Below are 21,490 nucleotides of genomic sequence, written 5' to 3'. Positions count from 1 at the left end.
AGGAGTCAAATGTTGTATGGTTAAATGTTAATCTTATTATCTGTGGAATTGTGTAGTGGTTATAGAGTCCTTGTAAAGGCTTGTGTGAGTAGTCTCTGCTTATCATGTTATCTATTACCACATTCTAAAATTCTGGCAGACTTTTCAATAACATTTTCACACTTAAGTTCAATTTGTTCGTTTATGATTTTCTCTCTCTCTCTCTGTGTGTGTGTGTGTGTGTGTGTGTGTGTGTGTGTGTGTGTGTTTCTGTTTCTTCTTCTGAAAGGATCACTATTGGGTCTTCGGCTAATATATATATATGATTTTCATTGCATGGGCGAACTGGTTTACGTTATGGTCCTCTATTTTCAAATGGTAAAAAAACGTGAAGGGCTTCGTATTCTCGATATCTGATCACAAAATTTCATCCTGTTTGGCCCACACAGAATTTTTCACAATCATTACACTCAATATTACGTATACCTGGATATGTGTTTAATTGCCATGGTTTTGTGTTTTTATGTTGAGTGCAGTACGGTATGCATATCTCACTATAGTATTTTTTACTGACAAGGGGAGGCCGCCAATTGTGAAATTCAGATTCGATTCATACTGCGCATAATAAAAGCTCATGGCCAGAGGTGTAATGTGGCAAAGCACTAAGATGCACTTCTCAGCCGTTGTCGAGAAAACCGACAGTTAAAAAGAAACCGTTGCGGTGAAATACTCTCTACGATTTACAATTCTCCACAGTGTTGTGGCGCAGCGGTAAACGCTCGGGTTTGTAATCCGAAAGTCGCCGGATCGAATCTCGCGCCATGCAACTTTTTTGTTTAGTATTTGTTTTTTGTAATTTAAATGTGTATATATATATATATACACACGCACATATATATAATTCCCGGCAATCAGTTGCAACAATTATGCATATAATATAATGTTGAAAGTCGTTTGTCGTGGAAAAACTGGCGACTTCGAACATCATTATGTTTTCCGCAAACAAAGTTGTATTTCACAAATGTTATTAATTGTCTTCATAATGTTTACCACGTATAGTTAACGGAAGACGTAGAAACGATATTCCGAAACGAATACGTATAGCGTAAGTCAAACGTTCGAATTAGAATAGAGACCCCACGAACACAAATTTGCTGTGGCAGGTATGAAATATAAACTCCATTACTCGCTCGTTACACTTGATGGACAGATGTTGAATGGGCCGAAACGAGCCGCCGCACAACAGCGTAGTTGCCTGCTAACTTCGAAAGAAGGTAGATGCGGTCCCTAGTGCAACTTATAACATCGTCGAAAATCAGTGCGGGCTTGAGAGCTTTGGTACACCCTGTTAAACAAACGGAAAAATGGAGGCGGTACAATTGGAAAGCGATCCGCCTTCACCAACATGCATAAGCAATTCATTAATTCGCGGCATGCAACTTTTTTTTATTATTAGTTTTTTGTAATTCAAATATATATATTTGAATTACAATATATACACTCCTGGAAATTGAAATAAGAACACCGTGAATTCATTGTCCCAGGAAGGGGAAACTTTATTGACACATTCCTGGGGTCAGATACATCACATGATCACACTGACAGAACCACAGGCACATAGACACAGGCAACAGAGCATGCACAATGTCGGCACTAGTACAGTGTATATCCACCTTTCGCAATGCAGGCTGCTATTATCCCATGGAGACGATCGTAGAGATGCTGGATGTAGTCCTGTGGAACGGCTTGCCATGCCATTTCCACCATTTCCACCTGGCGCCTCAGTTGGACCAGCGTTCGTGCTGGACGTGCAGACCGTGTGAGACAACGCTTCATCCAGTCCCAAACGTGCTCAATGGGGGACAGATCCGGAGATCTTGCTGGCCAGGATAGTTGACTTACACCTTCTAGAGCACGTTGGGTGGCACGGGATACATGCGGACGTGCATTGTCCTGTTGGAACAGCAAGTTCCCTTGCCGGTCTAGGAATGGTAGAACGATGGGTTCGATGACGGTTTGGATGTACCGTGCACTATTCAGTGTCCCCTCGACGATCACCAGTAGTGTACGGCCAGTGTAGGAGATCGCTCCCCACACCATGATGCCGGGTGTTGGCCCTGTGTGCCTCGGTCTTATGCAGTCCTGATTGTGGCGCTCACCTGCACGGCGCCAAACACGCATACGACCATCATTGGCACCAAGGCAGAAGCGACTCTCATCGCTGAAGAAGACACGTCTCCATTCGTCCCTCCATTCACGCCTGTCGCGACACCACTGGAGTCGGGCTGCACGATGTTGGGGCGTGAGCGGAAGACGGCCTAACGGTGTGCGGGACCGTAGCCCAGCTTCATGGAGACGGTTGCGAATGGTCCTCGCCGATACCCCAGGAGCAACAGTGTCCCTAATTTGCTGGGAAGTGGCGGTGCGGTCCCCTACGGCACTGCGTAGGATCCTACGGTCTTGGCGTGCATCCGTGCGTCGCTGCGGTCCGGTCCCAGGTCGACGGGCACGTGCACCTTCCGCCGACCACTGGCGACAACATCGATGTACTGTGGAGACCTCACGCCCCACGTGTTGAGCAATTCGGCGGTACGTCCACCCGGCCTCCCGCATGCCCACTATACGCCCTCGCTCAAAGTCCGTCAACTGCACATACGGTTCACGTCCACGCTGTCGCGGCATGCTACCAGTGTTAAAGACTGCGATGGAGCTCCGTATGCCACGACAAACTGGCTGACACTGACGGCGGCGGTGCACAAATGCTGCGCAGCTAGCGCCATTCGACGGCCAACACCGCGGTTCCTGGTGTGTCCGCTGTGCCGTGCGTGTGATCATTGCTTGTACAGCCCTCTCGCAGTGTCCGGAGCAAGTATGGTGGGTCTGACACACCGGTGTCAATGTGTTCTGTTTTCCATTTTCGAGGAGTGTGTGTGTGTGTGTGTGTGTGTGTGTGTGTGTGTGTGTGTGTGTGTGTGTGTCTATATATATATATATATATATATATATATATATATATATATATATATATATATATATATATATATGAATTATAAAAAACTAATAATAAAAAAAAAAGTTGCATGCTGCTGGATTTGATCCGGTGACCTTCGGAATAAGAATCCGAGCGCTTACCGCTGCGCCACGACGCTGCAGAAAAATTACTAACCGTAGAGAGTATTTCACTGCAACGGTTTCTTTTAACTGTCGATTTTCTCGACAACGGCTGAGAAGTGCATCTTGGTGCTTTGCCACATTACACCTCTGACCATGAGCTTTTATTATGCGCAGTATGAATCGAATCTGAATTTCACAATTGGCGGCCTCCCCTTGTGAGTGTGAAAATTCCAATCCACAATCGGGAACTTTAGCATTTTACTCTCAAAAATATTCTACAATGAACTGATGGCACAATAACGCATGCTTCAAATTGCAGAGGTAAGGCGATTCTTTCATCATGACAATTATGAACTACCTTGGCCAAAGACAAAATTAATTTGTCACAAATTGTTTTTACACTTCACTTTACAATAATTTTGCTGACACATTATTACTGCAACTCTTGGTCATGCTAAAGGGCACTGTATGTTGCTAAACGGGAGGTGAGATCCTGTGAACTTATAGCAGTTCCCAATACATACCGTATTTACTCGAATCTAAACCGCACTCGAATCTAAGCCGCACCTGAAAAATGAGACTCGAAATAAAGGAAAAAAAAAATTCCCGAATCTAAGCCGCACCGGAAATTTGAGACTCGAAATTCAAGGGGAGAGTAAAGTTTTAGGCCGCACCTCCAAATCGAAACAAAGTTGGTCCATTGTAATATGAGACACAATTTAGGTCGAATGAATGATGATAGAGCTACAGTAGTTTGGTTCGAGTCGTAAGCTTAGCAGTTAAGCTTTACCGGGTAGCCATTGCTATGCGTCAGGCGCTCCGTCCGTATTTATACGGGTACCCTTCCTTTTTCACGTGCTTCGTCTGGTTTGAATTGATTGCTTCTTTTGCTTTGATCTGATAAGTGCTGTTTTCTTTGTTATAGGTGTTCACGTCACTCAAGGCTGAAAATGCATTACTGTACTGTGTCACGTATTGTTTGTCGCATACTGATAGTGCGTGTTTACGGCCTGTCGCCGCTCACGGCATGGCTTGCTTTTGTGCACGCTACCACCGCTTACAATTCAAAAAAAAGAGAGAGTAATCGTCTCATTAGCGAAACAATGGCAAGAGACTGCTATTTGTTGTTACTTACACTGCTGCTTTCTTTGATAATGATCAACAAGAACCAAATAATAGACTGCCTATGATAGAACATGTTCTGAACGAGAGTTAGGCGAAAATGTTTCTCCGTTTGAAAATCTTTGCGGCCGCTTCTTTAGTACATCAAATTCTGCACAGAAATTAGTCGTCTTAGAATTAAAAATCTAGTCAGTTTCCGTGCTTCATTTCTGACTGTATCACTATTAGGCATAAGAATAATGCGAATATAAACATGACACGATACGTATATTCTTCCGCGTTTGCTGTTGTCTCACTCTAGTTTCGTAGTTTATTAGGCAGACAGGATTTAAATGAGAGAGCAGCAAACACGAAAGAATACATGGCAAAATGTTGATATTCGTATTATTCTTATGGTGAAGAGAATACTGCATGTGATTCACATTTCATCAGGTTCCTATTAGCAACCATCTCTTCTCACAGGTAGGAAAAAATTCAGGAAGTAGAGTTGGCCATATTGACAAACATCCCAAACAGTCTTGCATGTCGGATTTTCGTAGTACATTGAAATTCTGCTACATTCGAAGATGGACAATACGGAATTTGTATTTACTTCGTTGGATAATGTATGAAAATGCAGTGGTCGAAACTCGGGGCGGAGAAAAAAGCTCGTCTTCCACCTTTTTTTTTTTAAATTTATTTACTGACGCGGAGGTTTTGGCGCCAGTATTTGTCTTTGTGCCTACAAAGCATGCCTGTGTAGCGCTACATATATTCGACGGCAGAAGTTAGTTGTGGCGGCACCTACCAACATTTTTCAGAACTTCCACTTGCTTTGCACTCGATTCTAAGCCGCAGGCGGCTTTTTGGATTACAAAAACCGGAAAAAAAGTGCGGCTTAGATTCGAGTAAATACAGTACCAACTTCAGCTACACATCCAATTTAACAACATGTATACATGACAGCTTCAGCTAAACATCCATTAACAACATATTCTACTGAGAGCTTGAGTATGCAGGAACTTCAGAAAGTAAGTTACACATTTCATCCCATGCAAAGACCACTGTAGATGGTCCAGATGGGTTTCCTGCAAACACAGTCCAGTTGCAGAACAAATAACAGGTGCATCACAATGTGCAACGGAAATAGCATGGCAGCTGGTAACATACTCCAAAGTTTAAGAATGTGGAACAGAATGACTCTTGTCTGCAGCTTGTGATCTAGTGGGTAGTGTAGCTGCTTCTAGATTGTGGAGTCCCGAGTGCAATTCCTGGTCAAACCAGAGATTTTTTCTTCACTCGGGGACTGGGTGCCCGTGTTGTCCCAATCACTTCTTCTCATCTTCATTGACATGCAAGTCATCAAAGTGGTGTCAAATAGAAAGACTCACCACACACTGAACTATCCCAAAGGGGGTCTTTCAGCCAATAATGCCATATTATCATTTCTGTATTATTTTTTAGGGCAAAATGTCTAAATTGCACACAGATTCACTGTGAAATCGTGATGGGGTACAGACCAAATGCAATTTCATGTCCAGCCACAGTGAAACAGTGTCAACAATTAGACCAAGGTTGTATAGAATGGGTGATGCCTACCAATAAGTCCAGATCTTGCACCTTGCAATTTTTATTTCTTTGGCAAGCTGAACACATATATCTAGGGGAAAGATTTTCCAACAATGAAGTCATTCACACAGTGTTTCTTTAGTGGCTCCAGATGAAGAAGCTGATTTCAATTATCACGAAGAATTGAACAATTGGTAGAGTGTTCTGACTGTTGTGTACAGGAACGTGGTAACTATGCTGAAAAATAGTATCATATATGACGTGTCACTGTGAAGTGTATTATTTTATTTTCCTCGACACATATTACCAGAAAATATTACACAAAATACACCAGCCTGAGAAAGAGAAACCACAAAGCAGAAAAATCTTTGACTGCTGAAACGCAGTAATTACTTCTAGGATCAAGTGACAAATGTATCACAGATTGTTGCAACAATGTTATTTTGACACATAAAACAAACACTGTACAATAATATAACTTGTAACTTACTTCCATCAGAATGTGGCACTCCTTCCCTGAGCAACAGGTATCGTACTCCACATGAAGTGAAGTCGTGAATTAGTGCAGCAGGATCAACCACATTTTGTCGAGACTTCGACATCTTCTCACCATCAACAGTCCAATGTGAATGACAGAGTAATGTGCGTGGTGGCTGAAGACCAGCAGCAATGAGGAAAGCCGGCCAGTAGACACCATGAAACCTGCAGGTCAGGTTGGACTGTGGAGGAAAACATTTATGACAAATTCAAGTTACAGAGCTAAAAGCAGCAGTGACAAAGGCTTTCAAATTTTTCTTGTTTTTGTAAACATACAGGGAGTAATGCACAAAAGGAATTCCAGAAACTTGACTTACAAAGTTCTTAACCGTCTCACAAACCTATCATGCTTAGTAGTTTTTATGTTAAAGTAGAGATTTAAGATTGACTTGATAGCAGCAACTAATTATGATTGTATTGCAAAATTTATATGTATTGAATGAATTTTTTGCAAAATAACTATATATGCAAAAGTGTTTAGTTTCCCAAGGATTCTCAAATCTTTCAAATTCTTATTTCACTGCTCTGAGGGATTGATATTGTTGCTTAGGCTTTCCTGGTAAGAAAGCCTGTTGCATACTTCATTTTATAAGATGCGAGTTCAATTACAGGTCAAGAGGTCTCAATGAAACAAGAGAGAAATTATAAGCTGACACAAGAAGCTTTCACTACAGGAGGAGGAGATTATCGTTTAATGTCCTGTTGACAGCGAGATCATTAGAGACTGAGCACCAGCTTGGATTAGGGAAGGATGGGGAAGGAAATTGGACACGCCCTTTCAAAGGAACCATCCTGGTACTTGCCTGAAGCGATTTAGGGAAATCATGGCCAGACGAGGGTTTGAACCGTCATCCTCCTGAATGCAAGTCCAGTGTGCTAACCACTGCGCCACCTCGCACGGTACTTTCACTATAATTTAACTCTCTGGCTGCTGCAAGATATGCTTGTTTTATGCTGTGTTGAGCACCATGACATTATCGCACAATCCAGGCACCTGGACTAAGTAAGTGCCTTGTGATTGGGCTGCTACCTGATGCTGAGGTATCTACATGTCATACATTACCCTGAGCTGGATATTACTGTCACCCTGAAGTTTGTCACTGCTGAAAGTAAATAAATACTTAGGTATAAAAATTATTGCAACACTTATTTTCTGACTCTGGAGCTTCTCTGGAGTTGAGTTACAGTATCAGCAAAACCAAAGAATTGTTCAATTGTTTCTTAATTATGAACTGCAATTTTTTCAGCATGATCCGACATGAGTTTAGCAGTCCATTGTTGATGTGTTGATTACAATTCACCGCAGTAGTTATCTGCCGCTTCTCCATACTATTCCCATATTGTTCTACACTGTACTGTCACAACAGCAGTTAAGAGGATGTTTTTGTATTGTACATTTTTGATAGTATTTGATTTGGTGCATAATATGCTGTTTAATTGCCTGGGAGAAACAGAGGCCATTAAAACTATGACTTACTGCAGTATTTTTTTCTAGCCGAAAATATTTCATTATATTGTACAGTGATGAGATAGATTCCTAAGATTGCTGCAGTTTTAGTGTAAATGTAGTAGCATCATCAGTGGCAGGGAAGCAGTTAATATTCCACTTGCTACCATTGAAGTGCTATGTCAAGTTTTGGAAGTTTTTGCAACCACAATTCCTGAGAGATACTCAATAAGAAAAAGTCTACTGAAAACAAGGACAAACTTAAGCATAAGAAACTGCATGCAGCTCCTCTGTATTGGGGTAGTCAATTACTTTCAGCATTTAACAGGCAAAGACACAGTGCACAGAATGTCTGTGAATCCTTCAGATTTGTCTTTACCTTGCAAGCATCAGATACATAAAATCATTTTCTGAAGCATTTTTGAGGAAAATATAAGTTAGACTAAAACCAATTTTGATAAATTTCAAAACGTTTGGTCTGGTATTGATAAATGAATTTCTCTGCTTCACAATATACTTATTTTGTCATAAAGTTTGTTGTAAATAATCCACAGCAGTTCAAAAGGAGCAATGACATATATAATTATACTAACAGACAGAAAAATGACACTCATTAGTCCACATTAAGTTTGTCTTTAGCACAAAAAAGGATGCACAATGCCCCAACTAAAATTTTTAATCACTTATCCAGTGGTATAAAATGTCTGACAGACAGCAAAGTACAATTTGAAAATAAACTGCAAACGTTTCCCTCAAAAGCTCCTCTTATTCTGTAGAAAATTTCTATTCTAATGTTTAAAAGGCGGTAAGTAGGTATTACTAACTCAAATCTACATATTTTTATAAAAATCTTACAACTTTTCAGCATGTAGCCATATTTACAAATTAATTTTTTATGTGAATGTAAGATTACTCTCTCCACATCATTATGATTTTTCGTGCATAATTATCAATGGAACATGAAACAAACAAAACTAACTACACATCTGCAAACACAACCATTCTTCCCTCATGAGTTACTCACTTCAGTATGTCTTTCCCAACAACCTGCACATCTGGCGGCCAAGCAAAGTCATGTTCAGGATAACCCGTAACAGTGAGATAGTTTACAAGGGCATCTAGCCAAACATAAACTGTATGATTAGGGTCATCTGGTACAGGTATGCCCCATGGAACACGTTCCCTTGGGCGAGAAATTGAAAGATCTTGCAGCACTGAACCTTCATGGACCATTTTTTCCAGTTGTTTTCTGAATTTGGAGGGCTGTACAGAATTTTCTGTGAAAATAAAATATTTGAACTGCAGTAAATTAACAATTCAGCACAAATTAAATATTAGATTAAATATTCTTAAAATGTAAACTGATGCAATGTATAATGTTTAAATCTTTCACACTACGTACATCAAATCAAAGTAATGTCTTTTTACTATAAATGTCCAATCTCCAAAATTGCAGGTACATGTTTGCAATCCTGATGTCAGAGTAAAGCAGCAGCAGCACTAAAGGAGCCAAAACAAAACAGTGAAGCTACTGATGAAGCGGAGTATCACATAGTAATCCATTTTCAACAGCACTGGAAATGTTGCAGCTGCTGAATAATAATAATAATAATAATAATAATTATTATTATTATTATTATTAACATGCAACTTTTTTTTTAATGCAACTTTTTTTTGAGGTGATAGTAGTAACTTTGTTGTTGTTGTTGTTGTTGTTGTTGTCTTCAGTCCTGAGACTGGTTTGAAGCAGCACCCAAATAAATGGCAGTACAGTGAGGCCACATTTTTTGTAAGTGCTGCTGGAAGGATATCAAGAGTGTGCCCCCTCCCCCACATACACACTTCTGTGATGAGCAGAATAGTGCAGGGCCTTCCTCACTCACTGTATAGTCTCTGGTTAATGTATTTTGTTCAAAGTAGAAGTGACATGTGGTTATAACAAATACTTAAATGCTGTGTTTGATTGAAATGGCCTTATATATATAGACATGTTGCTAGCTGACACTGGCAGTGAATGCAAACAGGTCAACACTAACCCAACTCAACTACATTCTATTGAGTACTCCACTCCCAGCAGACTCCACTACAAGTGCCATTTACAATGGACACAATAGATGGAAAATAATATTTTTTATAGTGTACATGCATTTTCAGGTGAATGAAACAAATGTAGAGGGCAATCTACAAGATGTATCACTGCTCCTTTGTCATAACTGAGAGGTAGTTGAAATAATGTACTTTGATAAGAAATCACATTTCATTTACCTTCTATGCAGATACCTTTTTTTCCATGTACCAACAAAAATTCAATTTGCGCTCTTTCAGTAACACATCTTTCAGCAACTGGACACGAAAAAAAAATAGAAAAAAAAGAATTCTGGGAATTTACAAATCACTACCTTTTGCATGTTATCCAATGAATGATACTGAGAAAAGTTGAGAAAGTGTGAAGAGGACTTCACCCCATCATGTTATGAACCAGGAGTGGTTCAATGAATTTTGTTGCAAACCACGTATCTGGCAGACAAATATGTTAATGGAAAGTCCTGGTAGAATACAGATAATTTAACAGCAAATAGTAGAGGCATTGGATCATTGACAGACACTTAAAAAAAAGGACTAAAAACTTGACAGCTTTCAGAGGAATCCTTTTCTGAGCTTGAGTATGTATTGAAGTGTTGACATACTGAGGGTCAGGTGTTCTGTTAGTTATCAGCATCGCCCATGCACGATATTTCAAAAATTTGACTCATTTTCCTGATTAGGTGCTATCTGAGACCAATAATCAATAGTGGAACAGGTCCAACCTCTATACCTACTGCCTTGTCCTACCATGGTCGGTTCTAGGTGCTCTGTCTACAGTCCTTTCCCATTAGAGGTCTTCTGAGAACAGTAGGACCTGTTCCAGTCAACTAATAGTGTCAGGTAGCACCTGATGAATACAAGTCACGTTGTTGAAGTATTGTGCATGGATGACACTGATAGCTGACTGAACATGCAATGCCTCAATATATCAGTAGGACAGTAGCTACAATTTCTAACCATTTACAACAGGCAGTTATCATGTGATCATATCTAAGCAGCATTTGCTGATGTTCAAGTCAAATCTGAGTAAATTTTTAAGGCACCATTTCACAGTGGATGAAATGTTGATTCATTACTTCCAGACCATGAGCAAGGAATAGCCAAAGACAAGATTCACCTTTGAAAAGAGTACCAAACATACTGAAAATTCTTTCGGCACTGAAAAGGTTATGAGAACATATTCTAGGACATTAATGGTATATTTTTTACCAGCTAACTGGAAATGGAGATGTGAGAATTGCACATCTATATTTTCTCACTCTCATCACTGGGAGCCAAATACTTCATAGTGAAATCTACAAAACTTTGCGGCAAGGGTACAAGACACAGGCAAGTATGTTATTAAGGTGCAGGATAGCTTTCTTCACTGCAAGATGCAGACACTTACAGACATACTTCAGTCTGTCCAGTAGTGATGTGAATACTCCCCGGTGATGGTCCGCCTTTGTGAAAGTAGATTCGGAGCACTACACCATGTGAATACCATGTAGCTGTAGCCATAGCTTCTCCCAAAGATAGAACTGTTTGTGCTTTCTTTCTTGTTTTATAACATATTATTTCGACTGCTCCTTCATCTCTGGCATGTAGTGACGAATCCTCGTTTCACTTACTGTTATGAAACATTAGAGAAATTCACTGGAATTGTGTTTTAATAAGCATGGACACTTTTAAGCTCTATTCATAACAGTGTAATGTGGCAGCTGGAGACCACGTATTATAGTATATGATACATCCCATTAAAAAACATCCTAAATACTGTAACTCTGTTACATAACTGCTGTACAACAACATTCGAAACAATATTTTATTTACACAAGAAAATTTTTAGTAGGATGGAACAAGACAATGGAGCTATATGATCAACTTGTAAAGAGTTTTTACTTTAATAGTCTTCAGTATGACTTGAAACACTATTTTTCACACAAAAAGATAATGCTTTAGCATTGGAGTCACCACTATTGTAACAAAGCAGAATACCAATCTAAAGGGTGTTTCAAAATGAACGTACCAGTGTTAAGGCATTATAGCATTTATTATGTTAAACTTGCAATTGTAAATAATACACCAAATGAAAGAGCAACTCAAACAGGTTTGTTTGTATACCTATGCACAATGGGAAGAGTATGGAATGTCAAAGAGTGACTGAAAAACATGTTGAACAAGTGCTGGTCTTTCAGGCTTAGCCTCAAGAAATATCACTGTGGAAAGTTTATGGGCCTTTCTTTTTCAGTGAATCAACTGTAACTGATGTTTATCATCTTGATATGCTACAACTATGGCCTGTGCCTCAATGGGAAGAAGCTGAACAACACATCTTTATTTGGGAACAAGATGGTGCACCGCCTCACCAGGAAACTCAGTATATGACTGGTTAAACAATGTTGTATCTGACCGGTGGATTGGGCACGAGGGGCTGGTGGAGACAGCATTTAATGCATGGCCTCCACATTCACACGCAATCTGAAGTGATCATGAGTATGTGTTTCCGATGCCAGCTGATCTATCTGATTTTAGAGACAGTGTTATAGCAACAGTTACTCCTGACACATTGATCAAGGTTTCACAACTTGCCTATCGACCTGATGTTTGATCGGTGTTCACACTGAATAATTGTAAGAAAAACTGTTTGTGTTTCTCTTTCATTTGGTGTATTATTTATAATTATAAGGTGAATGTAATATGAGCTACAAAGTCTTAAAACTCATATTTATTTTGAAATGCACTGTATTTTTAACGAATATTTACATGTTTCAATATTAACTGTTAAAGAGATTTATTTCATGAAATTCAGTATGGAAAGCTTTGCATTTTATAAAACAATCAATTAAAATATATTTTTATTTTCTGCTGACCATGTACAAATGTTTTACCATTATAATTTACATGAACTAATAATTTTAACAAAACCCTAGCAACCTAAAGCTCTAGCAGCATGGAAAGCAGCTCAGAACCGTAACCAGGTCGCAGCCACGGTCTGTCCTCCAGACAACGTCCCTGCCAAAACTGCAGTTCAGCAGATGCTGGCACTTCCATACCACACCCATGTGTCAATGACCTGGGAGTAGAATAGCCTTCAGAAAGCTTCAGCAGTTTGAACAACTGTCACACAACGACAGCCAGATCCCAATCATCGGCCTCTGTCCAAAAGTTGCCAGGCAAGACAAAAACACAGCTCTTCCATGAACTCAGACCTGGGCTGTAGTATTTAAACCCACAGGCCCAATCCATCGTCAATTAGTGCAGCTGGGTCCTACTTTGATGTACAGCCTGTGCCAGTTGTCGCTGCACTTTTGACACAGTTACGTTTGCCATCTCTGGGTCGTGAAGTAGCGACTGCCATCTGACTACATGAGCCTAGAGAAAACAACACTTCCCGCTACCTGCATAGTCCAGACCAAACCATGAGTTCCAGGCAACACAGCAATGGCCGTTGCCTGCTACGGCTCTCGAGCCTGCAGTTCCATATTCACCGTCCAAGTGTAACCTTGGCTAATACCTGGCTCATGGCCATCCACCATCTACTAGCTGCTTGCTGCACATGCACTGGTTTGCATTCACGTATGATTGTTAACAAAGGGTTTTGGTAACAGATTGGCTGACTACATCGTCTGCACCTCCATCCATCTCCAGCAGAGAATTACTTGCCCACACCTTCCCAAAGCAAGAATCTGTTAGACTTGTCAGAACAACTGTTGGAGGCTGTAACGGTGGACCAGCAGAGGGCGGAACTGAAGATGATGCAGCAGCAGTGGCAATTAGCACAAGTTTTCAAATAAGTGTCAACGTTAAGTTGTTTTTTGGGTCTATCAGGTCTTGTTTTATTTCTTTCCTTTTCTTTCTGTTTGTGTTTATTATATGCCTGTGGTGGTAATAGCAATTGAAAATGTCTATGGTGAGAAAGTAACAACCCAGGAGGTGATTCAGCATTTGCTGGATAATGCAGGCAAAATTTAAGCGGATAACGAGGCTTTCCATAAGAAAGAATATCAGCTAAAGGGTGAAAGAAGAGAAAAGTCAACTTCTAGCATGTCTCCGCCCTTCTTCAAAGCTAGTACTGCCTTATTAGTGACTCCATTTACAAATAAGTCTGAGGAAGATGTTTTTTATCTATTTTGATAGTTTACATGCATCCACTAAGTTAGGGAACTGGAGTAGCAAGCAGTTGTTAAGTGTGGCTTGTTTTAAAAAAGTACAGAATGCTAGAGCATAGGCAATGCACAATGGGAAGCTGTGGGATACTCAGTCCCTTGCACTCCAGAATGGATTAGTAGATAGTTACAGAACGAAGATACTTCTAGGTATTATAGTGAACAACCTACCTGAATAGAACAAAAACAAGAATTGGTAAAAAGTTTTGTAGACCAGGACAGTCTGTCAGCTTAACTGCACTAAGGGGAAAGTTAGTTGGTTGGTTGGTTGGTTGGTTGGTTGGTTGGTTGGTTGGTTTAGGGGATTCAAGGGACCAGACTGCAACGGTCATCGGTCCCTTTTTCCAAATACTAAAAATACCCAAAGAGAATAAAAAAACATTCAACAGAATAGTAGACAGATGACACAGAACAAGAGAAACGTAGACAAGGACCAGACAAAACGAAATAAAAGCACACAGAGTGTGACGGTGGTTGGCCGACCATAGGAACAAAAAAAGGAGAAGCCAACCACCGAGAAACACATTAAAAACTCAGTTTAAAAGCATACGCCAAAGCCCCGAATCAACACAAAAAACATAACAAACCCTCAAATTAAATGATAAAAAACCCCTGCCCGAATAAAACGTAAAACCAAGCATGCCATGGCAGATCATCAGTTAAAAGGGCAGGGAGCGTATCAGGCAGCCCAAACGTCTGCCTGACCACAGTTAAAAGGGGACAGGCCAACAAAATGTGGGCCACTGTCAAAGCCGCCCCACAACGACACAGAGGAGGGTCCTCCCGACGCAGTAAATAACTGTGTCAGCCGGGTGTGGCCAATGCGGAGCCGACAAAGAACAACTGAATCTCTGCGAGTGGCTCGCATGGATGACAGCCACACACTCGTCGTCGCCTTGATAGCACGGAGTTTGTTTGGCATGGGCAGATTGCGCCATTCAGTGTCCCAAAGCGAGAGAACTTCGCGGCATAAGACTGCCCGCAAATCAGTCTCCAGAAGGCCAATCTCCAGAGATGCTTTACTGGTGGCCTCTTTCGCCAGGCGGTCAACATTTTCATTGCCGGGTATCCCAACATGGCTGGGGGTCCACACAAAGACCACAGATTGGCCACAACAGGCAAGAGTATGCAGGGACACCTGGATGGCCATCACCAGATGAGAATGAGGGAAACACTGGTCGAGAGCTCGTAAACCACTCGGAATCGCTACAGATAACGAAGGACTCACCTGAGCAGGAGCAGATATACTCTAGGGCTCGAAAGATGGTGACCAGCTCAGCAGTGTAAACACTGCAGCCATCCGGCAATGAACGTTGTTTGGAATGATCCCCTAGAGTTAGCGCATAACCGACACGACCAGCAACCATCGAACCGTCAGTGTAAAACACGCCAGAGCCCTGATACGTGGCTAAGATGGAATAAAAGCGGCGGTGGAAGGCCTCCGCAGGGACTGAGTCCTTCGGGCCCTGTGCCAATTCGAGCCGAAGGCAAGGGCGAGGCACACACCACAGGGGTGTATGCAGAGGGGACCAGAAAGGAGGTGGAACAGGGAAAACCCCTAGCTCAGAGAGAAGCTCTTTGACGCGGACGGCGATCGGATAACCCAACCGGGGCCGACGTTCTGGGAGATGGACGACTGACTGCGGCAACAGGAGACGATAATTTGGATTCCCGGGCAAGCTAAAAACATGGGCAGCATAAGCAGCCAGTAGCTGTTGGCGTCGTAACCGCAGTGGAGGAACACAAGCCTCCACAAGTATGCTGTCCACAGGGCTGGTCCGGAAAGCACCAGTGGCAAGGCGTATCCCGCTGTGGAGGATTTGGTCCAGCACCCGCAACGCAGATGGGGATGCTGAACCATAAGCCAGGCTCTCATAATCCAGACGGGACTGGATTAACGCCTGGTAGAGCCGTAAGAGTGTAGATCGCTCAGCAGCCCAGCTGGGGTGGCTCAAGCATCGCAGAGCATTTAGATGCCACCAACACGTCTGTTTAAGCTGCTGAATATGAGGCAGCCAAGTCAACTGGGCATCAAAAACAACTCACAAAAACCTGTGTGTCTCCACTACAGCAAGAAGTTTGCCAGTAAGATAAAGCCACGGCTCAGGGTGGACTGTTCGGCGTCGGCAGAAATGCATAACGCAGGTCTTGGTAGCCGAAAACTGGAAACCATGCGCTACAGCCTAAGACTGCGCCTTACGGATAGCGCCCTGTAGCTGATGTTCAGCAGCTGCAATGCCAATAGGCAGAAGTTATCAGCATACAGGGAAGCGGAGACAGAATTTCCCACCACTGCAGCGAGTCCGTTTATTGCAATTAAAAACAGGCAGACACTGAGGACAGATCCCTGTGGTACCCCGTTCTCCTGGACTCGGGAGGAACTATGGGAGGCAGCGACTTGCATGCAGAAGGTACGATACGACAGAAAATTTCAGATAAAGATCGGCAGAGGGCCCCAAAGACCCCATCTATGAAGCGTAGAAAGGATGTGGTGACGCCATGTCGTATCGTACGCCTTCCGCATGTCGAAAAAGACAGTGACCAGGTGCTGATGGTGGGCAAAGGCAGTACGGATGGCCGGCTCCAGGCTCACCAGATTGTCGGCGACGGAGCGGCCTTTACGGAACCCACCCTGAGACGGAGCCAGAAGGCCCCGAGACTCCAGTACCCAATTAAAGTGCCGGCTCACCATCCGTTCAAGCAACTTGCAAAGAACATTGGTGAGGTAAATGGGACGGTAGCTGTCCACCTCCAAAGGGTTCCTGCCAGGTTTCAGAATGGGGATAACAATACTTTCCCGTCATTGCGACGGAAACTCACCCTCGACCCAGATACGGTTGTAAAGGTCGAGGAGCCGTCGCTGGCAGTCCACTGAAAGGTGTTTCAGCATCTGACAGTGGATGCGATCTGGCCCAGGAGCGGTGTCAGGGCAAGCGGCTAGGGCACTGCGAAATTCCCACTCACTGAATGGAACATTGTACGATTCTGGATGGTGGGTGCGAAACGAAAGGCTCAGACGTTCCATCCGCTCTTTAATGAAGCGGAAGGCCAGGGGGTAATTCGCGGAAGTGGAACTCAGAGCAAAATGCTCTGCCAAGAGGTTTGCAATGACGTCGGAGTCAGTACAAACTGCTCCATTCAGTGAGAGCGCAGGGACGCTGACAGGGGTTCGATAGCCATAGAGGCGTCGAATCTTGACCCAGACCTGCAATGGAGAGACATGGAGGCCAATGGTGGAAACATACCGCTCCCAGCACTCCTGCTTGCGCTGGCAGATAAGGCGGCGGCCCCGCGCATGCAGCCGTTTGAAGGCAATGAGGTGTTCTATAGAGGGATGTCGCTTATGACGCTGGAGCACCCGCCGGCGATCTTTAATCACTTCAGCGATCTCAGGCGACCACCAAGGCACAGTCCTCCGCCGAGGGGACCCAGAAGAACGGGGAATGACAGATTCTGCGGCAGTAACGATGCTGGTGGTGACAGAGTGAACCACCGCATCAATGTCGTCATTAGAGAGAGGCTCAATAGTGGCAATGGAGGAGAACAAGTCCCAGTCAGCCTTATTCATAGCCCATCTGCTGGGGCGCCCAGAAGAGTGACGCCGTGGCAGTGACAGAAGGATCGGAAAGTGGTAACTACCACACAGGTAGTCATGCACACTCCATTGAAAAGACGGTAAGAGGCTAGGGCTGCAGATTGAAAGGTCAATGGCGGAGTATGTGCCATGCGCTACACTGAAGTGTGTGAAGGCACCATCATTTAAAATCGAAAGATCGAGCTGCGCCAATAAATGTTCAACCGTGGGGCCTCGACCTGTTACCACTGACCCACCCCACAGAGGGTTATGAGCGTTAAAGTTGCCCAGCAACAAGAAAGGTGGTGGCAATTGGGCTATCAGCGCAGCCAGGACATGCTGCGCGATATCACCATCCGGTGGAAGGTAAATACTGCAGACGGTAACAGCCTGTGGCATCCACACCCGAACAGCAATAGCCTCTAAAGCTGTTTGTAGAGGGACAGACTCGCTGTGAAGAGAGTTAAGGACATAGATGCAGACGCCACCAGACACCCTTTCATAAGCTGGCCGATTCTTATAATAATCCCGATAGCCATGGAGGGCGGGGATTCGCATTGCGGGAAACCAAGTTTCCTGAAGAGCAATGCAGAAGAAAGGGTGAAGGCTGATAAGTTGTCGGAGCTCAGCTAGATGATGGAAGAAACGGCTGCAGTTCCACTGGAGGATGAAATTGTCCATGGCTCTGAAAGGCGTGAAGGGACTGGGAAGGCAGTTTACGCCGCTTGTTTACTCGCTGCCACCAATTCAGCACCAGCGCGTGTGACATCCATGGTGGCTGAGGGACCAGCGAGATCCAGGTCTTCAGCAGACGCCAGAGTCTCGACCTAGTCCTCAGACGCTGAGCTTGTAGGAAGCGGTGGGACGAGTGCCACCGCAATGTCGGTATTCTTCGGAACCTTTTTCTTTTTAAGTTTATCTCGCTGTGCCTTCTGTGTTTCAGGCTGGGAGGGCTTCACTGGGTCAGTTTCAGGGACGGACGACGACCGTGAGGCCCTACGACCAGGGACCGGTGGTTGCTTGAGCCACTTGCGGGTGACTGCTTTTATACCGATCGGAAATTGCGAAGGGAGGTCCCCAAGGGACCCCTACCTGGCGAGAGGAGCCGAAGAAGACTTACGCTTCTCCGGCTGGGAAGGGGGAACTCATGTCCCTGATGGTTGGGGGGGGGGGGGGGGTGTTGCTCCTGAAGTAGATGGAGCAGGAGCAACAGGGAGTTTAGTGCCCCCACCATCAAGCGGGCAGGTGTGGTCCTTCGACTGAGAGCTGACTGGAAGTACTGGAGCTGTAGCAGGAGTGACAGTTGCAGCATAAGAAGATGTCATACACACTCGATGAAGCCGATCATATTTCCGCTTAGCCTCAGTGTACGTCAGTCAGTCCAGGGTCTTGATTTCCATTATTTTCCTTTCCTTCTGCAGAATCGGAAAGTCCGGCGAGCAAGGGTGATGGTGCCCTCCGCAGCTGACACACATGGGAGGCGGGGCACAGGGAGTATCAGGATGGGATGGTCGACCACATTCGCGACATACGAGGCTTGAAGCACAGCGTGAAGACATATGGCCGAACTTCCAACACTTGAAGCACCGCATTGCGGGGAGGGATATATGGCTTGACATCACAACGGTACACCATCATCTTGACCTTCTCAGGTAATGTGTCACCCTCGAAGGCCAAGATGAAGGCACAGGTGGCAACTTGATGATCCCTCGGACCCCAGTGGACGCGCCTGGCGAAATGGACACCTCGTCGCTCTAAGTTGGCGCGCAGCTCGTCATCGGACTGTAAAAGGAGATCCCTGTGGAAAATAATGCCCTGGACCATATTTAAGCTTTTATGGGGCATGATATTAACTGAAACATCCCCCAGCTGTTTACAAGCGAGCAAGGCCCGTGACTGCGCAGGGGATTCTGTTTTTATCAAGACTGAACCAGACCGCATTTTGTACAAGCCCTCCACCTCCCAAACTTGTCCTCTAAATGGTCAACAAAGAACTGAGGCTTCACAGATACAAAGGATTCACCATCAGCTCTGTTACAGATGAGATACCGGGGCGAATACGTTTCACTGGCATTCATAGACTTTTGTTCCTCCCACGGCGTGGCCAGGGAGGGGAACGATTTGGGGTCATACACATTAGCTTTAAAATGAGCCCTCAAACGCTTAGAGACTGCTGGCGGCTGGCCACCAGCGAGAGCTTCATTGCGGGTCATCCGCCCTGATGCCACCTACTCCAACCAATGGCCCTCCCCACGGGTGCCACCCAGCCTCAGCAAGAGCCACCTGGCAGGATGGCCATTGCCAAGAGTCCTGATACCCCAGGAGGATAGGCATCTACTCCTTGGCATACGTGGGGAGTTAACGGGGCAGGCATCAGTAGAGCGATCCCTGTGTTGTCAGGGGGCTACAACCAACAGGGTACATGGCGGTCCCACCACGACGGACTGGCTACCATGCTGGATGTTAGGTAACATGCGGTCCATGGTCGCTGTCAGTGCAGAAAGACGCACTGCACAGCGTAAGGTGGAAAGTGCACGCAGGAACGTATCCATGCCCAAGAGATGGAGAGTGGGCAGGACTGCAATGCAACGACAAATAAGCTGGCGAAAGGTCTTATCGCAAATGGACACAATGCACCAAGTAAGGCGCCCTTCCCCAATCGGTTTGCTCTTCGGAAGAATTTGGAGATATGGAGGTCAAACCCAACAGGGGACCATCACATAAGGCCGAAATGTTTGAGCCTCCTTTTAGTCGCCTCTTACGACAGGCAGGAATACTGCGGGCCTATTCTTACCCCCGAACCCACAGGGAAACTAAGAGGAAAGATGATGCATCTGAACAGAAGTAATAGAGTGTACATAAAGACATTGCTGGAGGAATATGTGATTTTATTTAACCCAGCTAGACCATTACTCAGCTATGTCAGTAGTGCAGCACAGAATTCCCGCAAGAAACCATACTGGGAACTCCATCATCTACAACCATTGATGAAGGAGTTTATTGATCAACAGCTCCAGGATGGAATTATAGAAGAAAGTGCCAGCACCTGACCAGTGCCAGTAGTCATCAAGCCAAAGAAATTCTCTGATGGTAAGAAGGCTTTCAGACTTTGCTGTGATTATAGGTACGTAAACTAGATAACATCTAATGCAAACCCCATGCCAAACATTACAGGGACATAACCAAATCTGGGGCAATGCTGTCATTTTACCACAAGGGTTTTAAACATTTCAGCCCATACATAAGTCATGCCAGCAAGCTTGGGAAAAAAGTACTGAGCAGGCTCACAGTTCTATCTTAGCAGAACACAGTGTACAACATGCCAAAGAGTGCTACATTGCAGCAAATTTCTGGTAGCTAAAAATGTAACAAGATGTAAAGCACTACATAAAGAACACCATTCCATGTGTGCTCAAAGAACTGACGTAAGTTGTCAGCAGATTACCACAAGTGGATGGACTATTCCAAATGATTGAACTAGATGTCTACAGCCCCTTCACATCAGCACCAGCATGGAATCAATATGAGGTCTGTCAAAAAAATATCCAATCTTTGATTCTCCTGCGCAAAATTGAGACGATAGTGCGGCACCACTGTACACAGTTAAGGAAGAGACCTCTATGCGCATGCGTGAATTTTGTCCCCGCATTCTAGTGCATCAGTCGCTGCCTGTCGGTCGCTGAGTGAGGTGCTATGCAAAATGTTTGTCAGATAACCGATTCTCTCAAGGTGACTGAACATGTTGGGCAAAGATACTGCATCAAATTTTGTCAAAAGCCTGATGATTCTCAAAGCGAAACAATTCATAAGACTCAGCAGGTGTTTGGAGAAGATGCAATGGATGTAACACAAATTAAGGAGTGGTTCAACTGATTCAAAAATGGCCACACATCAGCAGAGAGTGACCACTGTTCTGGCAGGCCCCAAACTGCTTGG

At 44.0% G+C, this 21,490-nt stretch overlaps 1 protein-coding gene across 1 annotated transcript in view; it reads right to left on the bottom strand.

Moving 5' to 3' along the window:
- LOC126474068 (methionine--tRNA ligase, mitochondrial) overlaps positions 1 to 21,490 on the bottom strand; it is a 75,543-nt gene that overhangs the window by 28,378 nt on the left and 25,675 nt on the right. The window contains exons 4-5 of the mRNA XM_050101477.1: positions 8,772 to 9,024; positions 6,254 to 6,465 (exon numbers count right to left, since the gene is read on the bottom strand). Of these exons, the coding sequence (XP_049957434.1) occupies positions 6,254 to 6,465; positions 8,772 to 9,024 (465 nt within the window). The remainder of the gene's footprint in view (positions 1 to 6,253; positions 6,466 to 8,771; positions 9,025 to 21,490) is intronic.

The sequence above is a fragment of the Schistocerca serialis genome, chromosome 4 (assembly GCF_023864345.2).
Source record: "Schistocerca serialis cubense isolate TAMUIC-IGC-003099 chromosome 4, iqSchSeri2.2, whole genome shotgun sequence".
Lineage (NCBI taxonomy): Eukaryota > Metazoa > Arthropoda > Insecta > Orthoptera > Acrididae > Schistocerca > Schistocerca serialis.
This window is presented reverse-complemented; position numbering and strand designations above follow the sequence as displayed.